At 39.6% G+C, this 21,480-nt stretch overlaps 1 protein-coding gene across 5 annotated transcripts in view; it reads right to left on the reverse strand.

The window, feature by feature from the left end:
• Window positions 1-21,480, reverse strand: part of BICC1 (BicC family RNA binding protein 1) — a 352,248-nt gene that overhangs the window by 137,537 nt on the left and 193,231 nt on the right. For all 5 annotated transcript variants that reach the window (XM_070364951.1, XM_070364950.1, XM_005898905.3 and 2 more), the window contains exon 3: window positions 14,225-14,294. In XM_070364951.1, coding sequence (XP_070221052.1) covers window positions 14,225-14,294 — 70 coding nt within the window. The remainder of the gene's footprint in view (window positions 1-14,224; window positions 14,295-21,480) is intronic.

Raw genomic sequence — 21,480 nt, forward strand, 5'->3', positions numbered from 1 at the left:
GGAATAAGACATGCTGGCCTTTGAGGCAGGTCCATGAGCTCAGAGTCCGGGAGGAAAGGCAAAAGTCTAGGCTGCTGCAACACAAGCTGAGAAAGCGCCAAAATGTAAAAACGCGTATGGTACCGAGTCAGCACAGGGGACTGAGTATTAACTCTGTTTCAGCGCGGATGGGTGAGGCTTTCCAGAGAGACACGTCGTCTGAGATGGATGTGGAACAAAGACTAGGAGCTGACCAGTCAGGCAAAGAAGGGTGGAGATGCAGCAGACACAGCACAGGCAAGGGTGTGAGATGGCTTCCTAGGTCAGCGAAGAGGGCATAAGTCAGTGTGGCTTGAAAAAAACTTTACTCCAAACTAAAAATTCTGCAATGAACTTGAATGGATTTCCAAACCTAGGTTATATGGATACTACATTTTGCAGGTGTGGAAACAGTGTTACATAACTTGCCTATGATGTAAAAATCAATTAGGCATTGCCCGAAGGAAAAAACCCAAGAGGATTAGATTAAAATATACCCCCTTGATGGTAAAAGCAAAAGAAATAGGGGCATACAGTTTGATCTCAAATTACGTATATCCTTAGTGGCTGAAAGACCTTTTTCCTTTCTTCTCCCTCACTTTGCTGAGTTCATGCATGTCTCCCAGCTAAACGAAATAAATCTGGACTCTGTGGTGCTGTGTCAGACTTGAGAAAGCGCATGGACCACCCAAACAAAAGCAAAACCGTGCAATGCAGAAGGTGGCTTTTGTCCTGTTAAGCAAGCTCAATACTGAAGAGGAAGTAAATTATACCAAAAACTAAATTCTCTCATCGACAGTGCATGTTAAGTCGCTTCAGTCATGTGAAGCGACTCTGTGCAACCCTATGGACTACACCCTTCCAGGCTCCTCTATTCATGGGATCCTCCAGGCAAGAATACAGATCCCATTCTAAAAATGGGGACAGTATAGAAATGGAATTCAAGTCAATCCAAAATAACATATTCAAGTATCCGTCCCTTGAATATAAAGGAATGGAAAATTTTTCACAAATTTTTCCCACTAAAAGACAAAAATAAAGCTCAACACATGGAAATAAAAGCAAATGACTTACTGGGTCTTCTGTTATATCAAGAAAACTCAGAAATTCAATAACTTCTTCAATAGTATTTTAATTATTTCTCATGCTTTGCCAAAACATACACACCCATGTATATACATAAATATATATCTATGTATATGTGTGTATATATGTGTGTACCTATATATTTATATAATTTCCATGCTATTAATATTGATGATCTAATCTTTATAAATTGTTTACTTTGGAAATCCAATGTCTTAAAAGTTTATCCATACTTTCCTACGGTCCTTCAAAAATCAATACATTATTATCACTTAAGGTAAATTCATTTCTTTCTAATTTTGAATAGAAATGATTCATGAATGACTTGTAAATAACTATTAATAGTGAGAAATGAGCTGTGTGGACACTATGGTTAGAGAGAAGCATAAGTAATCTTAAATTTCCAAGTAGAAAAAACAATTTAAAGGTCTTTATTTCATCATTAAAAAAAAGATGAACTACTCACTAAATAGGGAAAGATTATGAATCAATGGATAAAAAGCAAGGACAAGTAATTCACAGCAATTATGCAAATAAATGTTCCATGAATGGACGAAACAGGCTCAGCTTTTCTATTTATTAAGGTAGTGTACGGAAAAACATATTTTTCACTACATATTTAGGCTACACAAAGACGGGAAAGCACAGAGTTGGCAGAGATGACAGGAAAGGAGTGTTTCCTTTCCAGAAGACAGAACCTTCTGGTAGAATTTCAACAGTCATTTGGGAGGACAAGATGGCAATCCTGAAAATTACCAAAGTTGCTCATTACCTGAGACCTGGGAACTCTACTTATAAAAATGTATGTAAGAAGAAAGGCTATACCAAGGGGCAAATAAATCTGATATTCATTGTATTAAAAAAAAAAAAAGAACATAGTCTGAAGTCCATTAAAACAGATTTGTCAAAACACATAATACATCCACACCCCACATAAACACAATGGCATTTCTTATACATACAAAATATATAGAGAGAGATAGATGTCATCATAGGAGACTGGAATGCAAAAGTAGGAAGTCAAGAGATACCTGGAGTAACAGGAAAATTTGGCCTTGGAGTACAAAATAAAGCAGGGCAAAGGCTAATAGAGTTTTGCCAAGAGAACACACTGGATATAGCAAACACCCTCTTCCAACAACACAAGAGACAACTCTACACATGGACGTCACCAGATGGTCAATACCGAAATTAGACTGATTATATTCTTTGCAGCCGAAGATGGAGAAGCTCTAGACAGTCAGCAAAAACAAGACCGGGAGCTGACTGTGGCTCAGATCATGAACTCCTTATTGCCAAATTCAGACTTAAATTGAAGAATGTAGGGAAAACCACTAGACCATTCAGGTATGACCTAAATCAAATCCCTTACAATTATACAGTGGAAGTGACAAATAGATTCAAGGGATTAGACCTGATACATAGAGTGCCTGAAGAACTATGGACAGAGGTTCGTAACACTGTACAGGAGGCAATGACCAAAACCATCCTCAAGAAAAAGAAATGTAAAATGGCAAAATGGCTGTCTGAGAAAGCCTTACAAATAGCTGAGAAAAGAAGAGAAGTGAAAGGCAAAGGAGAAAAGGAAAGATATATCCATCTGAATGCAGAGTTCCAAAGAACAGTAAGGAGAGATGAGAAAGCCTTCCTCAGTGATCAATGCAAAGAAATAAAGGAAAACAATAGAATGGGAAAGACTAGAGATCTCTTCAAGAAAATCAGAGATACCAAGGGAACATTTCATGCAAAGATGGGCACAATAAAGGACAGAAATGGTATAGACCTAACAGAGGCAGAAGATATTAAGAAGAGGTGGCAAGAATACACAGAAGAACTATACAAAAAGATTTTAATGATTCAGATAACTATGATGGTGTGATCACTCACCTAGAGCCAGAGATTCTGGAGTGTCAAGTCAAGTGGGCCTTAAGAAGCCTCACTGTGAACAAAGCTAGTGGAGGTGACAGAACTACAGTTGAGCTATTTCAAATCCTAAAAGATGATGCTGTGAAAATGCTTCATTCAATATGCCAATAAATTTGGAAAACTCAGCAGTGGACACAAGACTGGAAAAGGTCAGTTTTCATTCCAATCCCAAAGAAAAGCAATGCCAAAGAATGTTCAGACTACCTCACAACTGCACTCATCTCACACGCTAGCAAAGTAATGCTCAAAATTCTCCAAGCCAGGCTCCAAAAGTATGGGAACGGAGAACTTCCAGATGTTCAAGCTGGATTTAGAAAAGGCAGAGGAACCAGAGATCAAATTACCAACATCCACTGGATCATAAAAAAGCAAGAGTATTCCAGAAAAATATCTACTCCTGTTTCATTGACTATGCTAAAGCCTTTGACTGTGTGGATCACAACAGACTGTGGAAAATTCTTCAAGAGATGGGAAGAATTTCAGGTGCCCCCTGAGAATTTCAGGTGCCCCCTGAGAAACCGTATGCAGGTTAAGAAGCAACAGTTAGAACCAGACATGGAACAACAGACTGGTTCCAAATCGGGAAAGGAGTACGTCAAGGCTGTATATTGACACCATGCTTATTTAATTTATATGCAGAGTATATCATGAGAAATGCCAGGCTGGATATAGCACAAGCTGGAATCAAGATTCTAGGGAGAAATATCAATAACCTCAGATATGCAGATGACACCACCCTAATCTCAGAAAGCAGAAAGAAACTAAAGAGCCTCTTGATGAAGGTGAAAGAGAAGAGTAAAAAAGCTGACTTAAAACTCAACAATCAAAAAACTAAGATCATGGCATCTCTTCTCATCACTTCATAGCAAATAGATGGGGAAACAATGGAAACAGTGAGAGTCTATTTTCTTAGACTCCAAAAATCACTGCAGATGGTGACTGCAGCCATGAAATTAAAAGACGCTTGCTCCTTGGAAGAAAAGCTATGGCAAAGAAAACTGATGCTTTTGAACTGTGGTGTTGTAGAAGACTCTTGAGAGTCTCTTGGAATGCAAGGAGATAAAAACCAATCAATCCTAAAGGAAATCAATCCTGAATATTCACTGGAAGGACTGATGCAGAAGCTCCAATATGCTGGCCAACTGATGCGAAGAGTCAACTCATTAGAAAAGACCCTGATGCTAGGAAAGACTGAAGGCAAGAGGAGAAGGGGACGGCAGAGGCAGAGATGGCTGGATGGCATTCCCAACTCGATGGACACGAGTTTGAGCAAGCTCCAGGAGATGGTGATGGACAGGAAGGCCTGACGTGCTGCAGTCCATGGGGTTGCAAAGAGTCGGACACAACTGAGCAAGTGAACAACAACCTCTCATTTTTTAAGAGGAAAGATCCAATTGCAAAAAAATGCTTGTTTGTAAAAAATGAGCCAATTTTCATAAAGTGATAATACGTAACTTGGCATAGACCAAATAGCCAAAAGTAGACATATGCTGTGTTCTTGTTTTATTTTTATTTCAGGCAAGACATATTTTGCTTTAAGAGTAATTTCTGGCAACAAGATATAAAGAGAATGTAACTTCTCCTTCCTGAAACCTCTCTATTACCTTTTGATAAAAGTGTCTCTTAGTACCAATGTTTGTATGATGGCTATAATAAGCCACAAACCATGCTTTAGTGCCAATAGAAAGACCATTTGAAGAAGTGAGGGTGCTACTCTGACTTGTTTTCCTTAGCTAATGAGAAATACCACATGGTGGTTTGGTCATGTTTGCAACTGCAAAAGACTTCTTAAAAATAATCTAATTGCTACTGACAGGCCTGAGAGATGTCACTGAGTTCTGTCCAGTGGTGCCATAACTGGCAGAATAAAGCCAGGGAGATCCCACACGTGGCTGGGGAAACCATCAAAATCTTGTCCCCATCTCTAGACCAAGACAGGAGTGCACGGCACCCTCGTGGTGCACAAATACGGTCATAAACCATAGAAACTGTCACAGTTACCACCAGCACACATTCCAGAAAGGAGGAGTGGAAGACAGTCAGCTGGAACTGGGAGGGCAGACAGTCCTACAGGCACCAGAGCTACAGACACAACTGAGACAGGGCTGAAACACTCGGGGAAGAAACAACACACGTTGCACTAGCTACAAAGTTCACACCGGACTATAAACTGGCTTTTAAAATGTGTGGGTCCGCCCTCCTACTGTGTTTCATCTCTCCTACTGAAATCCTGTCCTTCCACCTATGTTACTACGTATGTATGCCCTCCTTCAGGAGTCACTCATATAGATCGACTCTGTTCCTAATGCTGCAAAAGAAAACCAATTACGTAAGACACCAATTTGCATGAAATGGCCTAACAAGAATCCAGTGCATGGATGGACCTAGAGACTGTCACACAAAGTGAAGTCACACAGACACAGAAAGGTGTCATATGCTATTGCTTATATGTGGAATCTAAAAATATGATACAAATGAACTTACTTACAAAACGTAAGTAGAGTCACAGATGTAGAAAACAAACACGGTTAAGGAGGGAAGGGATGTATAGGGAGATTGAGATTGACATATACACACAGTACTATATAGAAAATAGGTAACAATTAGGATCTACTGTATAGCACAGACGAAGAGTCTACTCCATACGGGAAAAGAATCTGAAAAAGAATGAATATATGTATTTGTGTAACTGAATTGCTTTGCTGTAACCTGAAACTAACATGACACGGTAAGTCAACTGTACTCCAATAAAAACTTAAAAGTAAATTTTTAAAATAGAATCCAATGCTATGTAGAGCCATCTCCTGATGCCACACCTGTTCCTCTAAGCTCAGTGTTTCTCAGCCTTGCACTGTTGACATTTTGTGTCAAATAATTCTCCTTGTGGAGCTGCCTTTTGCATTGTAGGATGTTTAGCATCCTCCCTGGCCTCTACCCACCAGAAACCAGTAGCACCGCCTCCCACGTGTGATAACCAAAACTATCCCAACAGTGCTACCACGCCCCCGGGGAATAAAATCAACCCAGCTCGAGAACCACAATACCAGGTAACAGTATACAAATCCTAGTGAAACCATTAACAGATTTTAAAAGAGAATAGGAAGGAAAAATACTGTAAAAAGCACAAATAGAAATTAAAAACAGAGGTTGAAAATAATTTTAAAGATAGTCATCCAGCAAGGTTCTAAAATGTGGATAAGGACTTAGGATTGCATTTCTTCTTGAAGAAACAGTTAAGAAACATATTCTCAATCTGAGTTTTCCTAAATGAATGTGCTGGTGAATCTTCATTCCTCTGGTGAACACTCACTCACCATGAGCACCTATGCATGTGCTTAGGATGGAGAGAATGCCCTTGAATTTTGCAATCAAGGTTTCCAGCCTAACTCCATCATTTCAAACCCTATGTATGACACTGAACAAGTTACACCATCTCTCCATCAGTTACTCATGTGCAGAGTAGGGATAACCATGGTCATTCGTGGAGGATTACTGTGAGGATAAAGACAGAGAATACAGATGGGACAACACACATTACAAGGCAGACAAATCAGGAATAGTTCTGCCCTTCCTCCTCATGGGGTTTAACAAGGAAAAAGAGCTGTAGTTAGCAGGCATCTTGGGATGGCAATTTCTTCACTTTTAAAGGTACCTAACTTGAAATAAAACATCTGTTCAGGAACAAGACCACTGAAGGAAAATGAGCTCTCTCCCCAGGAGACAGGGTAACAGAGGCAGGTGAATTCAGAAAGCTTGTGACTTGGCTCCAGTCCCTTCTGGGGAACACAAAGGCATGATATACCATTTAATCATCCTTCTCACTTTCTTCTCCTTTTTTTTTAATTTTACAAAAATCTTCATTAGTTCTTAAGAGATTTCATAGTGCTTTTATTTTTTTAATTTAAATTTATTTATTTTAATTGGAGGCTAATTACTTTACAATATTGTATTGGTTTTGCCATACATCAACATGAATCCGCCACGGGTATACACATGTTATCAAGTTATTGATAATACAGCATTATCTTTGCATATCACACACTTTAAAATGCTGATTAAAGTGTTGTGCCTAATATCTAGGACTATTTTTTAATATACACTCTGTTTTTTTAGACCGTCTCAGGAACACAGCGAAATTGATGCGAAGTACAGAGTTCTCATATGCCCCTCCCCACACACAGCCACTGGCTCCCCCACCATCAATATCACAAACCATTTTGTGGGTTTTGACAGATATAAAATGACATGTACTTACTATTTTAGATTATATAGTTTAGCTGCCCTAAAAGTCCTCTGTGTTCAGCCTATTCATCCTTCCCTCCTCCAAGTCCCTAGCAAATACTGACCACTAAATCTTTTTACCATCTCCATGTTTTTTACCTTCTAAAACGTTCATGATATTGGAATCATACAGGATGCCTTACCAGTCTGCTATTTACTAACTGTAAAACCCAGGGCAAGTTATTTGACTTTATGAGCCTTAATTTTTTCACCTGTAAAATGAAAACACCATCACCTAACTTACATGGTGTTCTGATCAGGAAATAAGATTATTTACATAAAATATTAGCTGTGCCCCAATTAGTCTCAATAAATGGTAGTAGCCAATATTACTATTGACATGTCAATGACATAACCAAATCCTAATTAAAATACCACACCCAAAGCAACTTTGGTCTGGAAGATAATCAGGAGGCTGTATCTTGTTAAGTCTCATTTACACACCTACTATGAACAGTACCAGAGTTTTATTCATCCAAGGGTCCCATGAATGGCAGCCATCAGATCATTTTCCTTAAGTTTCTTTCCACTTCTCTGACTAGGGCTACTCAGACCACGAAAAGCAGTTTGAGCTACATAAGCTTCAGCCATAAATCATGTCCACTTCTGTTCACTTAGAGAGGTCTATAGGAAAGATATCAATTGTCAATTTTCTCAATAGTGAATGCTCCTCCTGCGTGAAGGCTATGATTCTAAATCTTCTTCCTACACAACACACCTTGGTGATATACAGTCTCATCTCCATTCGTAGTTTTACTATGATCATGACTGAGTTACCAGACAATCTACAAACACTGACTCGGTGTCCACCATGTATGGGTTGTGTGCTGGCTCAGTCCTCTCCAACTCTTTGGGACCCCATGGACTGTAGCCTACCAGGCTCCTCCAGCCATGCAATTTTACCAGGCAAGAATACTGGATTGGGTTCCCATTTCCCATCCCAATCCAAGGGATCTTCCCAACCCAGGGATCAAACCTGCATCTGCTGCTTCACCTGCATTTGGCAGGTGGATTCTTCACCACTGAGCCGCCAGAGAAGAAACACAATGATGAACAAAATGCATGTACTCTTTATCGTCTGAGGAACTAACTGCCTAGAATGGTGTGTTCTCTGACCTTTCTTTATCACCCATTTCACATTATGGCATGCACACCTGCTCAGTCATGGCCAAATGTTTGCCACCCTATGGACTGGGGCCCGCCAGGCTCCTTTGTCCATAGGATTCTCTAGGCAAGAATACTGGAGTGGGTTGCCATTCTCTTCTCCAGGGGATTTTCCCCCACCTAGGGATCAAACCAGTGTATCCTGTGTCTCCTGCATAGGCAGGCAGATTCTTTAACCACCAAGTCACCTGGGAAGCCCCATTGCACACCATGACTGAATAATACATTCGTGTGTGTTTGTTCATACATAAAAACAGTGACAGACCTGACTCAAGGTGTCAGGAAACAATGCTCTCACACTTTGAAGTTTGCTTCTCTAATCTAGTTGTTGTCTGTGTACATGCTGCTTGTGACCCCACAATACACAAATATTGTGGTCAAAACCCACCACTGGGAATACTGTCGTCCATATGCTGTGCCAGGCCCTCTTTCTGCCCGCTGCCCTTTGAGCAATAAATACCAAGATAAAAGCATCATCGAGTCCCATGTGAACGCACAACAGAGGCTTTAGTACACCTGACAATACATTTTTCTCTGGAAAAAAATAAAGTGAAAAGTCTATGTTTTTTCTCATGCCAAGATTCTATATTAGATGTTGCTTGTTCTGATGGAAGACAACCAATGATAATAAAGCCCCATAGAATTCTGATGATCTTCTTGTTTATTCCAGGAGGAAGAGAACGGCCAGACTTGGTGCCAAATGGCCTCTAAAACATCAGGCAACCCAGCCAACACCTTCCATTCCGGCTGTCTTGGGGCACTGAAACTGTCGTAAGAGAAACAGTTGCAGACAACAGTTGCTATCACTTAGTTTAACTCTGCAGGACAACTCTTCCCAGAACAAAAGGCAATAAAGCTTTATTAATGCTGATCTTACTTACATGGAATTTGGCATAAAAACTTTAAACAATTTGTAGCTACATCCACCTTGCCTAGTCTAAGAAGAAAGAGGACTGATAAGCAAATTAAAAGCAAGAAGATGATTTTAAGAAAAATGTTTATCTATTTGAGAGAATAAGCTGATCTGACATCAAGGAGCATGCCAGATGATCATAACAACGCAATCAGTTCTCCTTACAAATCACTTTTATCTATTTGTTAAGGCAGCTTTGGCAGGACTTGTATTTAGCAAAACAGTCAAACTTGTTCAGAATGTAATCTGTACTTTAATAAAGCTGTATTTATTTTAAAATAGGCTGTGATTCAGAATAACATTCAAAATTTTAATGAGTACCTGAAATCATTCTCTGTTAGTATGCTTCTACAGTATTATACAATCATTATTAATTTTTGGCTGCACTGCGCAGCTTGTGGGATCTCAGTTTCCCAGCCAGGGACTGAACCCACACCACAGCAGCGAAAGCCCGGAATCCTAACCTCCAGGCCATCGGGGAACTCCCAGAACTTTAATTCTCTCTTTTTTTTTTTTTGGTTGCACTGGGTCTTTTTTGCTTTGTGTGTGGGCTTTCTCTAGTTGCGCAAGCAGGGGCTACTCTTCATGACTGTGTGACAGCTTCTCACTGTGGTGGCTTCTCTTGTTGCCGAGTACAGGTTCTGAGGCTTCCTGGCTTCAACAGTTGTAGCACGTGGGCTCAGTAGCTGCAGTTCAAGGCTCTAGAGGACAGGCTCAGTTGTGGTGCATAAGCTTAGTTGTCCCGCAGCACATGGAATCTTCCCAGACCAGGGATCGAACCCGTGTCCCCTGCACTGGCAGGCGGATTCTTATCTACTGCACTGCCAGAAAGTCCCTTAATTCTTAAATACTGCACTCAAAGAACAAACCTCAAGTCTTTCTATGGAAAGCAGAATGTTCTATTATTCTAAATCCAACAGTTAGAGAGATTTTTATTTTCTTCTACTCAAAACAAATTTACGCTCAACAGTAGAAATACTACGTATTGCTTTATTTTCTTAATCACGGCCCCCATTAAGACAATCCTGCTGCTGCTAAGTCGCTTCAGTCATGTTCGACTCTGTGCAACCCCATAGACGGCAGCCCACCAGACTCTGCCTTCCCTGGGATTCTCCAGGCAAGAACACTGGAGTGGGTTGCCATTTCCTTCTCCAATGCATGAAAGTGAAAAGTGAAAGTGAAGTCGCTCAGTCGTGTCCGACTCTTAGCGACCCTATGGACTGCAGCCTACCAGGCTCCTCCATCCATGGGATTTTCCAGGCAAGAGTACTGGACTGGGGTGCCATTGCCTTCTCCAAGACAATCCTAGGCTTGCCTATTTGAATGCCCAATTGCCTATGTAAAATTAAGATACTGAATCTTAAATTCTTAGTTCTTTTTGACTGAAGATTCAATCTCCCAATGATTTCAAACACTTGGGAATTTTTTTTTTAAGTTTTATAGTCCCTGAGTTTATACCACAAAACATGCACTTCCCCAAAATGCCCTGCTTACTAAATGACAATGTTCCTAGTACATTTCTCCACTGTATTCTCTATGGTTAAAGGGAATGAAGAAAGGTAAAGGGGAGGATAAGGGGAGAGAAGAAGGGGGTAGAAGGGTGACGTGGGAGGAAGAGGGGCAGATGGAGGGGACAAACACCAGACATTCTTGTACCCCAAATGACATCTCACACAGGCACTGAACAAAGAGGTCACTGTCACTCTAAACTCATTCATGCTGACTGCAAAGAGGACAGAGACATAAAACTAATGAGTCCATATAGATGCAGTTCTTTAGGAACCAAGATGGACATTGTTCCAGAGAAGTGGCCGCTGAAGGATCCTGCCTGTTTTCCGATAGCAGTCATCATCCATCCATTCCCTTTTGGACACATGGTCTCCCTAGTGACTAAATAATGGTTTTTCCATATCAGATGGTGAAATTTTTCTTTCCCAAAGTCAACCTTAAGAACCGCCAGGGGAACTTGTTAAATATAAGGATTTCCAGTCCCATCCCAGACCTACTAAACCAGAATCTCTAGTGTGTTAGTCGCTCAGTCATGTTCGACTCTTTGTGACCCCATGGGCTGGAGCCTGCCAGTTCCTCTGTCCATGGAATTCTCCAGGCAAGAATACTGGAGTGCATTGCCGTTTCCTTCTCCAGAGAAGAATCTTAAGTTTCTTACATGATGGCAAATTCAGGATGCTGACTTTCTGCCTTTATGCCAAGCAGGATCCTACTAGCACATCAACCCAAGGAGACATACAGCTACTCACACAGCTGCTCCGATAAAGGATTGATGACTTGAAAAATAAAGTTTCGACAGGACTACTTGAAAAATGCAGGACTAATTCCCATCAGGTAAAGAAAGGGTCAGACTATGGTAACAGTAGCCATGAAAAACATTTGTCTAGGCTCAAATATTCAATCAATAAGCATCATAAATCTAAAAGTGAAATACAATACAAACACATGGCTGTACTGTCTCTCTGGCACACGAGGGATCATCTGTAAATTCCAAACCTTCACATCACCATGGGACTTAGAACTTAATAATCATCCAAAACATGCCATGAGTCCCTAGATACCTTTATATTCTTTGGTCTCTTGAATAATAATAGTTTGGGATGAAGAAAGCTTAAAATTAAGAACACTACCTCTTTTCTCAACAACGATTCAGAGGCAAGAAAGGGTCAGATAAAAAAGCAAATAATTACCTTCTAAAGTGCCTCCTGCCACTTGACTTTTACTAAATACAAACTATAGTCACACAAATTTCAGCTCTAAATCAGACCATTTTAAAAATATACAGGAATACACATATCAGGGATGTAAGCCAAAATGTGATTCAGCAGCTGTGTGTTTAAGAACTAAGGGCAAATCAAGTCAATTTTGAAGAGTAATTTCCTCTGAGGAACACTTTTTTTTTTTTTTCTTTCTTCCTTGAGCTCAATCTCTCTCTTTTGGCACATTCTGCTCATCATTCAGTATTGTGTACATTTATGGCACTTCATAATTAATAAAAAATTGAAGGATGTCTTTAGACATAGGCCTTCAGGGATCAATTCTTAGGCACAATTCCAAAAGTTAACTTTAACCATGTGGAAATTATGCTAAATGCCCTCAAATGTACTGCTGAGATACTCTTATTCTCAAAGCAAAATGTATCAATAGAGTTGGCCACTGTGAATGGGTTAAATGGATCCATGACCAGAAACCGATCTACAACATTACCTTAATCTATTCGATCCATATTATCTAACATCTCTAAAGATACAAACACATTTTAAATTTTAAAAAATGAATAAAATGAATAATTCTGAGTTTCCCACGACAGGGGGAGGAAAACTGTAGCATGGATAATGCAAGAGAATAAGCCATCCAAAATTATCTGGGATTGTTGTAATATTCATGTTTCCTTGGGGCTTTTCTTTAGGGACTGATCAAATTACATTTTTATTAGGCTAGTAATGAAACTCATGTCATTCTTTAAGTAAAACTATGTGACAACACAGAAGGAGGCTCCAGTTCATGTCCAAATTCCAACTTTTTCAAACAGCAGGCCAGGGATTTTTGAACGGCTGCAAACAACCAAATAGGGAAGCAGCCAGCTAGTGGCACCTTCTCCTTCTGCATAAGTATAGCACATCTCAGTACACTGGAGATAGATACATCCTATAGCACTTGGCAAATGCCAAGATTCCTACAAAGTTGTGGAATTCCACTTGGAAATTCACTATGTTTTCTTAGGACTGTTTAGCATATAAGCTTCCCTTTTCTCCCCACCATGGTCACAAATATTGAAAATAACAAGGTCAGAGTGTCAATAGGAATTCCAGTCCACTGAAGTCCAGATAACAACACTCGCAACGAGTTGTAAAATAACTTACATTCCAAGGGATGAGTAGCTCTAATAAAATGAGATTAAAAGAAGGCAATCTGGATGACCAGAAACAAGAAAGCTGACAAATCTTGCAGTGTTCAGCATCATTTAGCAATAAAGGTCACAGAGAGAAGGGGGCGCAAACACAAAACTCAACAGCAACAACAAAAAAGCTAGACCACAACAGACAATGCTCAGCTCACACCACCATTTTCTGAATTGCTTGGTGATGGTTCTCCATTATCTCCTAGGACTACGGGCATCTTTTAATGAAGTATATGCAACAAAGTTTCTTGACACCGGGGTTAAACAACAACAACAAAAAAAGCTATCCATAATATGTAATAATGAAAATATGAAAACAATATGTAATCTTGGAAGGAAACTAAGGGTCCTATGCTTTCATTTCTGACCATCCATGCACCAGTGAGTGCCCTCTAGATTAGCGCAGAGGAAAAGACAGACAAGGAAAATGCTTGGCCTAAAAGAGAAATCCTGTGTGTTCTTTGCTGTGTGATAGACGAAGAGGAGAAGCAGCAGTCAGGAAAGGAAATCTAAGTTCCTATCAAATTGGAGGTGAGAATAATCAGCTGCTAAATCTGGGACATAAACAAGAAGTCTAAAGTGTAAACAGAAGGAGTCTGTGTGTTGAAAATATGTTATTACGTGTGGGCAGTTACCATGACTCGTGGCCACTACATGGTCATCCTTGAAATCATAAGATGCTACAATAATCTTCTACAATAACATGTCTATTATTACAAAATACTTAAAAATATTATTCTGTTGTTGAATCAAAAAGTTATATGTTACTTTGCATTATGATAATCCTTCCCAAATACTGCTATGTAACAAATATTTGGGAACAACTATGATACGGATAAAGGTTGATTTGAATTCCCAGGAAACCTGCGGATATTCCATAGTCTGCATTATCACAAACATCAATTTCTCCATCTCGCATGATTTACCTTTCTTGGATTTGGCACCAATCTTCAGTTTTGATGGCCAAGCAATCTGAGTATTTGTTTCCTCCATGATCTGCAGCAAAAATTTAGAGAAAAATATTGATTCGATTAAGAACTTGCATTTACAGGTAAGATTTTTTTCCCCAGAAAAAAAAAAAAATTATTTTCAAGTCCTTAGCATCATGTTGTTGCAACAAAATGACCTCTTTTTAAAACAATTCAAAAACAAAACAAAACCTTGGCGGGGTTGGGGTTGGGGAGGGGAGATGCATTTTTATAAGCCTTTAATCTATTAGAAATAGTCCAGTATATTTGTTACTCCCAGCATTCTTCTCTGTGATGCTCCAGAATTCTAACTTGTGGCCAAACCACCCGAGATGCTTGTGCTGAGTAAAATTCCCCCATGACAATCACCAGCGGATTGCAACACATCAAACACGATCCTTGTAATACAAAACGACATGGGATAGGCCTTACGAAATGAAGTGTTTTTTTTTTTTTTTTCTGGAGAAAATAAAATAAACTTGCTTTGGGCACATTTGTGTTTCATAAAAACTGATGAAAAGCCTCTAAACAGGACATCACGTCATAAGGCTGCATTTCCCATCATCTTTTGCCTGATCTGAGATGGCATTTTTGCCACAGTTCTTTCCCACTTCCCAGGCAGAATACTGGCCAGAAGGACTGGAGACCCACTGTGGCAAAAGCCCAAGGACAAGTGACGCAGGCAAAGTGTGCATAGCAAAGGAAGTGCACGGTAAATGAGAGATGAGTGAATCAGCAAGAAATGCCCATCCTTTCTATTATCACACAAATTAGCCTAGGTTATTGTTGACTTTCATACCATGAATATAAAATTCACTCAGCAAATGAATAAAGCCAACAACTGGCCAAATTCATAGGCAAATGACAGCAACTGCCACTCGTAAGTCACTTGAGTGGGATAATATTTAATTTTTCATATGGATTTAGAGGTAACTAAACAAATTAATGCCGAAGACAATGAAACGCATGAACAATGTAGTTAATAAAAAGTCCCTCTTCTCCCTCTGTATTGGCTGTGTTCTGGACATAAGGCTAAATGGTTTACATGTTAGCATGCATCATTCTTCATTTAATCCCCTTTATCACAGCAGCAAAGGGCTTGCAGCAGATGTTTCAGCCTGGCAGCCCATAGAGGCGTGTTGTCCACCTACTATAAGGTTTTTTTTTAAATATGAGCCAACATTTTTAAATCTGGGAATTTCACATAGACATTCAGGTTTCTGCTTCTCTGGAAAATGTGGCAGAGTTAGCATCCGGAGCCCACACCCCGACGTGGCCACGCTCGGCTGGCCCTGAGGACCAGATGCCCCCTTTACCCAGGGTCAGGAGACCCTGGGCTGTCCCCCCGACCAACTCCCCCTGGGTCTCCCACAGTGAGATCCCAAGCCATTTGCCCTTCTTGTCACTGTGTATTACTCACTTGCCAGTTATCACGGTGTTTGCACTTCTATACCCATGTCTCTATTGAAAACTGAAAAACAAGACTAAAATCACGCTGTCTTCTCAAAGTGGAGGGGCTGCCCTGGCCCTGCAGGTGGGCAAGCCCATTGCCCCAGCTCTGCAGATCCGGCCCCTGCCTCTACTCCTATCTATGCTGTCCTATTCATGGGTTTCATTGTCTTCTCCATGAAATAAGAGAGCTTATTTCTAAACAAGTTAGAAATAAGAACTTATTAATTTCTAAACTTAACTCTAAACCCATATTTTTAAAAACTTTTTATGGGAGTTGATGTGCAATGTTGTGTTAGTGTCAAGTGTACAGCAAAGTGAACCAGTTCCACATATATCTACTCTGTTTTAGATTCTTTTCCCACATAGGTCATTACAGAGTATAGAGTAGAATTCCCCGTATTGTGCAATAGGTCCTCAGTAGTTATCTATAACTACTAAAAGACAAATATCATATGATATCACTTCAGGGCCCTGCACCCCTCCTCCCCAGCTTCCCGCCAGCCCCGACTCAGGCACCACCCCAACCACCTCTCTCTGTTTATCTTCCTCCTAACCCTTATCACAATCTGAGATTCTATTTTCTGTGTTTACTTGTTTATAGTTTGTCTCTGCAGAATAAAACTCTCTAAACCCTGCACACAGCAAGCACAGATTTATCTGGATAAATGAATCTTCCTAACACCCTTGGGAAGTAGATTTCTTTATTCCTCAAATAGCTGGGATGGAACAGAGTAGGGATAAAAACTTTAGACAGCTGACAAAGACTGGCCTTTTAACCACCATACTATATGCAATATAGGACCTCTTTTAAAAACTGTGTATAACACATTTGAAAATATGCTTTAGAATTTATGCAGACTGACTGCAGGTTTAACAACCTGCAAATATTTACCAAAAACCTACTTCGGTGCCATAATTATAATACTTAATAAAGAAGTTGCTCATCAAAGACAGTTGGAAGATATAACCTTCTGGAACTTTCATCATTTGGAGAGTTTCCCAGAAATTACCTGGCATGTGATCATCTCTTTTTATTAAACACCAATAAATGCTCCATAAAGAAAATAATTTGCCATAGAAAATATCTTAATAGCAGGTAACAGCTATTGAGCTGAAATGCCTTCTTTACACACACTTCCTCTAAACCTCACACCAGTCCCGTGTCTCTACAGTGCAGTGAAGTGCAAGGACCCAGAGCAATGAATAAGGAACAATTCCTGGTGTTCACAAGTTTACAGTCAAGTTCAGGGACACAGACAGACCATCAGAGGCAGTGGGCTGGGTGCTGGCACAGGGCCACTCACAAGGGTGGCTCTGGCTCCTATTGTGAAAGGTTGAGGTTGGAGGTAAAGTTAGTAAAGGGCTCCCCAAAATATAGCCTGTAAAGTCACTCAAGTCCTGACAGCCAAGTAAAAAGCCAATTTATGAATGAACTTATCAGTCACTAAATGAGGGCAGGAAGGCCCAATCAGGAGGGCTTTCTTATGGGTCATGTTTTATCACCCATTAGTTCCAGCTACTGTACACGTATCTTCAAAGTGACTAAAATTAGATAGAACATTTTCCTCTAAGATAGCTTAAGAGAGAAAATGGGAAATTAAGATCTTACCATCATATTGGTGGGGAAGCAGAAAGAGAATAATCTATATACTTTTGTAAATTGGCTGTGTAATCCAGTAAATTATATCAGGTGCCATAATTATAATACTTAATAAAGAAGTTTCCTTGTCAAAGATGGTTGAAAGACATAACTTTCTAACATCGTAATCATTTGGAGAGCATCCCAGAAAGCATCCTGAGTTCAGAGGCAGAATTACAGCACTAAGCAAGTCTGAGGCTCTGTTACTAGCATGTTTGGCTTAAAAAGATGCCCTAAGTGGTCGTCAGAACAAGTAGATAGGAGAACTGGCAAAGATGAGCTCAGGAAGCTTGTGGCTGAAATCAAAGTAGCCACAAAACCTCTGAGAAGAAAATGACTATGTTACACCTCAAGAAAAAAGGGGGAAAAAAATCCTAAAGTGAGTTTCAGCTAGTTCTTTCTTTTTAATCTTATTATGGCCCTTGTTTCCACTTTCACAAAACCAAAGCTCAAAGAAGAAACTACTAATTTTGAATCATGTTCTACAGACATTAAATCACACCTTAACTATTTTAAAGACTTGTTTTAACCCGTAATTCTGGATGCTGTAACCTTAACAAAGCAGCTAATGAATGGAGGTCAGAGATAAAATGAAAATTTCACCTAGAGGCAAAAATAAGACCTAGAAAGTTTACAGGTGAATTCCATACTTTTTAAAAAAGATGTTCCAGGGCTACCAGATAAGCCCTGACCTAAGGGCTTATCTTCCTTTTCACAGAGGCCACTTCCTAGAGTTGAACAGCTTGGGTGTAGACATAAATGATGTCAAAGTCACTGAGGAGGCTGGGCCGTGGATGCGACAAGTTCCTAGTGCATCTGAAGGGTCAGCACGCAGGGAAAGGAGATGAAAGGAGCAACTATCACAGGAGCTACAGGCAATCTCTCACCATCTTCACAAAATCCAGACATGTTTAATAGAGAACCACAGAACTAAAGTGACATTTTTTTAAAAAACAGGAAAGAACTCTGCAGCCGTTCATTCTGTGGATTTTATAATGTATGAAAACACTGACATCTTTCAAGAAAATGTATTTTCTACAAATGAATTAATTCCTGCAAAACTTCACAAAGAAATCAATTCCCAGAAAACCATGATATGCCCTAATTTTTTAAATTGTTTTTAATTGATTTTTAAAGAATTTGTGTCTGCACCCTGTGGCATACGGGATCTTCGTTCCCTGCTGCTGCTGCTGCTAAATCACTTCAGTCATGTCCGACTCTGTGAGACCCCATAGACGGCAGCCCACCAGGCTCCCCCGTCCCTGGGATTCTCCAGGCAAGAACACTGGAGTGGGTTGCCATTTCCTTCTCCAATGCATGAAAGTGAAAAGTGAAAGTGAAGTTGCTCAGTCGTGTCTGACTCTTCGTGACCCCATGGACTGCAGCCTACCAGGCTCCTCCATCCATGGGATTTTCCAGGCAAGAGTATTGGAGTGGGGTGCCATTGCCTTCTCCCTGACCAGGGCTCAAACCCACACTCCCTGCATTTAGAAGGCGGAGTCTTAACCACTGGACTGCCAGGGTCCCTAAATGCCCTAATTTTTAAGCAAATCAGGATGATATCCAAAAACTTTCATTTGCATTCAAGGAATAATTTCAATTAAATGGCCAACTCCTGACCAACCTCTTTACAAAATATAAGTTGTTGATGTCCCCAAGTTGTGTGAAATTTGAACTGAAAGCTGGGAAACCTGCCTAAAATCACTACTGCTTCCATGTTAAACTAAATCTATAAACACTCTGATGTCAGTTAAGCCAGGAATGCCTGGGTATGTAAAACCACAGAACCTTTGAGAAGAAAGTGACTATCTTCTGTCTCAGGAAAAAAAAAATCCTAAAATGAATTCCAGCTAGTTTTTTCCCCACCAATTGTATTATTGTTCTGGTTTCCACCTTCACAAAATCAGACCGTGAAGAACAAATATCTGATGTTGAGTCATTTTCAATAAATATTAAGTGACACCTCAAATATTTTAAAGACTTGTTCTAACCCATAATTCTGGATGCTTCATGTTTATACCATCTCACCTAGGTCAGTGTTAGCTTCTGAGTATCTTCATTCTCACAAGAATCTCTTCTCGATTCTACTAATTTCTTCCAGGTTATACATAATAGGCAACAATTCTATATGTCATAAAGAGAGAGGAGATTTTGGAGGAGTTGATCTAAAAATGCAATTATTTGAAAAATAACTCTTAAATTTCTGTCATTAGGCTTGTACTGACTACTAACAGGGAATTAATCATTAAAATGTAACTTAATTCTTATGCTAATCTCAGTTGTGATGAATTCCAAATATTTATAGTAAAAAATGGAGGAGGAAATGGCGATTCACTCCAGCATCTGCCTGGAGAATTCCATGGAGAGAGGAGTCTAACAGGCTACAGTCCAAGTGGTCGCAAAGAGTCGAACACAACTAAGTGAATGAGTACACGTAGTAACAGGAGTATCTGACCTAATACAAATTTTTAAATATATGAAGCAATTAAAATTAAGATGATTGATATTAGAAAGAACACCTATTTTATCTTCAAAGGTTACTTCTTCATCATGAAAAATCTGTTGAAAATAGAATGCTATATGCAGTTATGGCTGATTTGAGGTGTTGCATGGCAGAAACCAACACAACATTATAAGGCAATTATCCTCTGATGGAAAAAAAATAGAAAACTACGGATAGATAACAGTTTTGGAAGCTAAACAGCCATCCGAAAGTTCTAATTCACATTTGCTTTTCACAAACAGGGAGTAATTTCCCTGATCAAAGAGTAACAGCACTGCTTCTTATATTAAAAAGGTACCTAATAAAAATGGAATCATATATTCTTACTTTGGGTTTAGTTTTGGGGGAATAAGGGAAGGAAAGGAAGGTAACATTTATATAAGCTGGAATACAGAAGCTTTTTTTGATTGGAAGAAAGTTCTGTCAGCTATTGAAAAATGTCATCATCACAGATGTACATGGAAGCATTGAAATAATCTCACTTTCCTTAAATATCTTGACAAAACTAGAATAAAATAAACAAGATCACCTATATTCTATTCACCTAAATTCTATAAGTAGCTTCATTTATGATAAAAATAATCTCCATGTAGATTCTTCAATAACAAGTCATAGATTTTTTTTCCCTCTCCAACAAATTCCACATTAGTACACCATGTAAAAAGAGAACATGTCTACAAATGCTCACTATACTACACATTCTGAAAGTCTGAAGCAATTATAGGATAGTATCTTACAGATGAAGGAAACCTTTACTAAACCAGCAACATTCTACTAATGTGCTTATTTCACCAAATTCTTCAATCCAGACGTAAAGCTAAAAATCCACAAGTAATCAGCATCTCAGATCAACCCAAGACAAATCTATTTATGCTGACTTTACTTGAGATATTTATTTTTGAGCCAGGCAAAGAATGCTTGACATTTATACTCTAAGCTATTGAAAATTCATCCTTCAAAATGGCTACCAGCTGGGCGCCACCCACAGCCTGCTTCTCTAAGAGACCAACTCCTGTGTGCTCTATCTTCCCTGTGTTAATCTCAATGGAGAAATAAGGTCCACCATCACGGAGGAGGCTGTCTGAAGTCACTTCATGTACTGACAGATTATGAGTCAATTTGCTGAACTTCACCATGAAGGGAGCTAAGTGAGAAAAGAGCAACTAGAAGCCACTGAAAGGTGGAGCTGGGAAACCAGTGAAGTCTCACATGAGGGCGTGTCTACAAGCTGAGGCGGGGACTTCCCGGTGGTCAGTGGTTAAGACTCTTGTGCTTCCACTGCAGGGGACCCAAGTTCAATCCCTGGCTGGGGACCTAAGATCCTTGCAATGCTATGCGGTGCGTCAAAATAAAACAAAAGCTGGGGATATTGATTTTGCTGAGACATTAGAGGTCTTTGCTATATTTCATTTCAAATCCAAGAAATGTTATCTCAATGATTCAGTTATTCATCATCCCCAGAACACCTGCGCACATTTGCCTGATGTTAACATACACTTTCCATGTACTCAAGATTATCTTATAAATCAGGTACGTGAAAACTTTTTTTTTTTTTTAATTAACAGATGGGGAAAGCAGGATTCAAAGAGGTTAAGCAGCAGATAGGCACGTGGCAAAGCC

This window comes from Bos mutus, chromosome 28, assembly GCF_027580195.1.
Source record: "Bos mutus isolate GX-2022 chromosome 28, NWIPB_WYAK_1.1, whole genome shotgun sequence".
NCBI lineage: Eukaryota > Metazoa > Chordata > Mammalia > Artiodactyla > Bovidae > Bos > Bos mutus.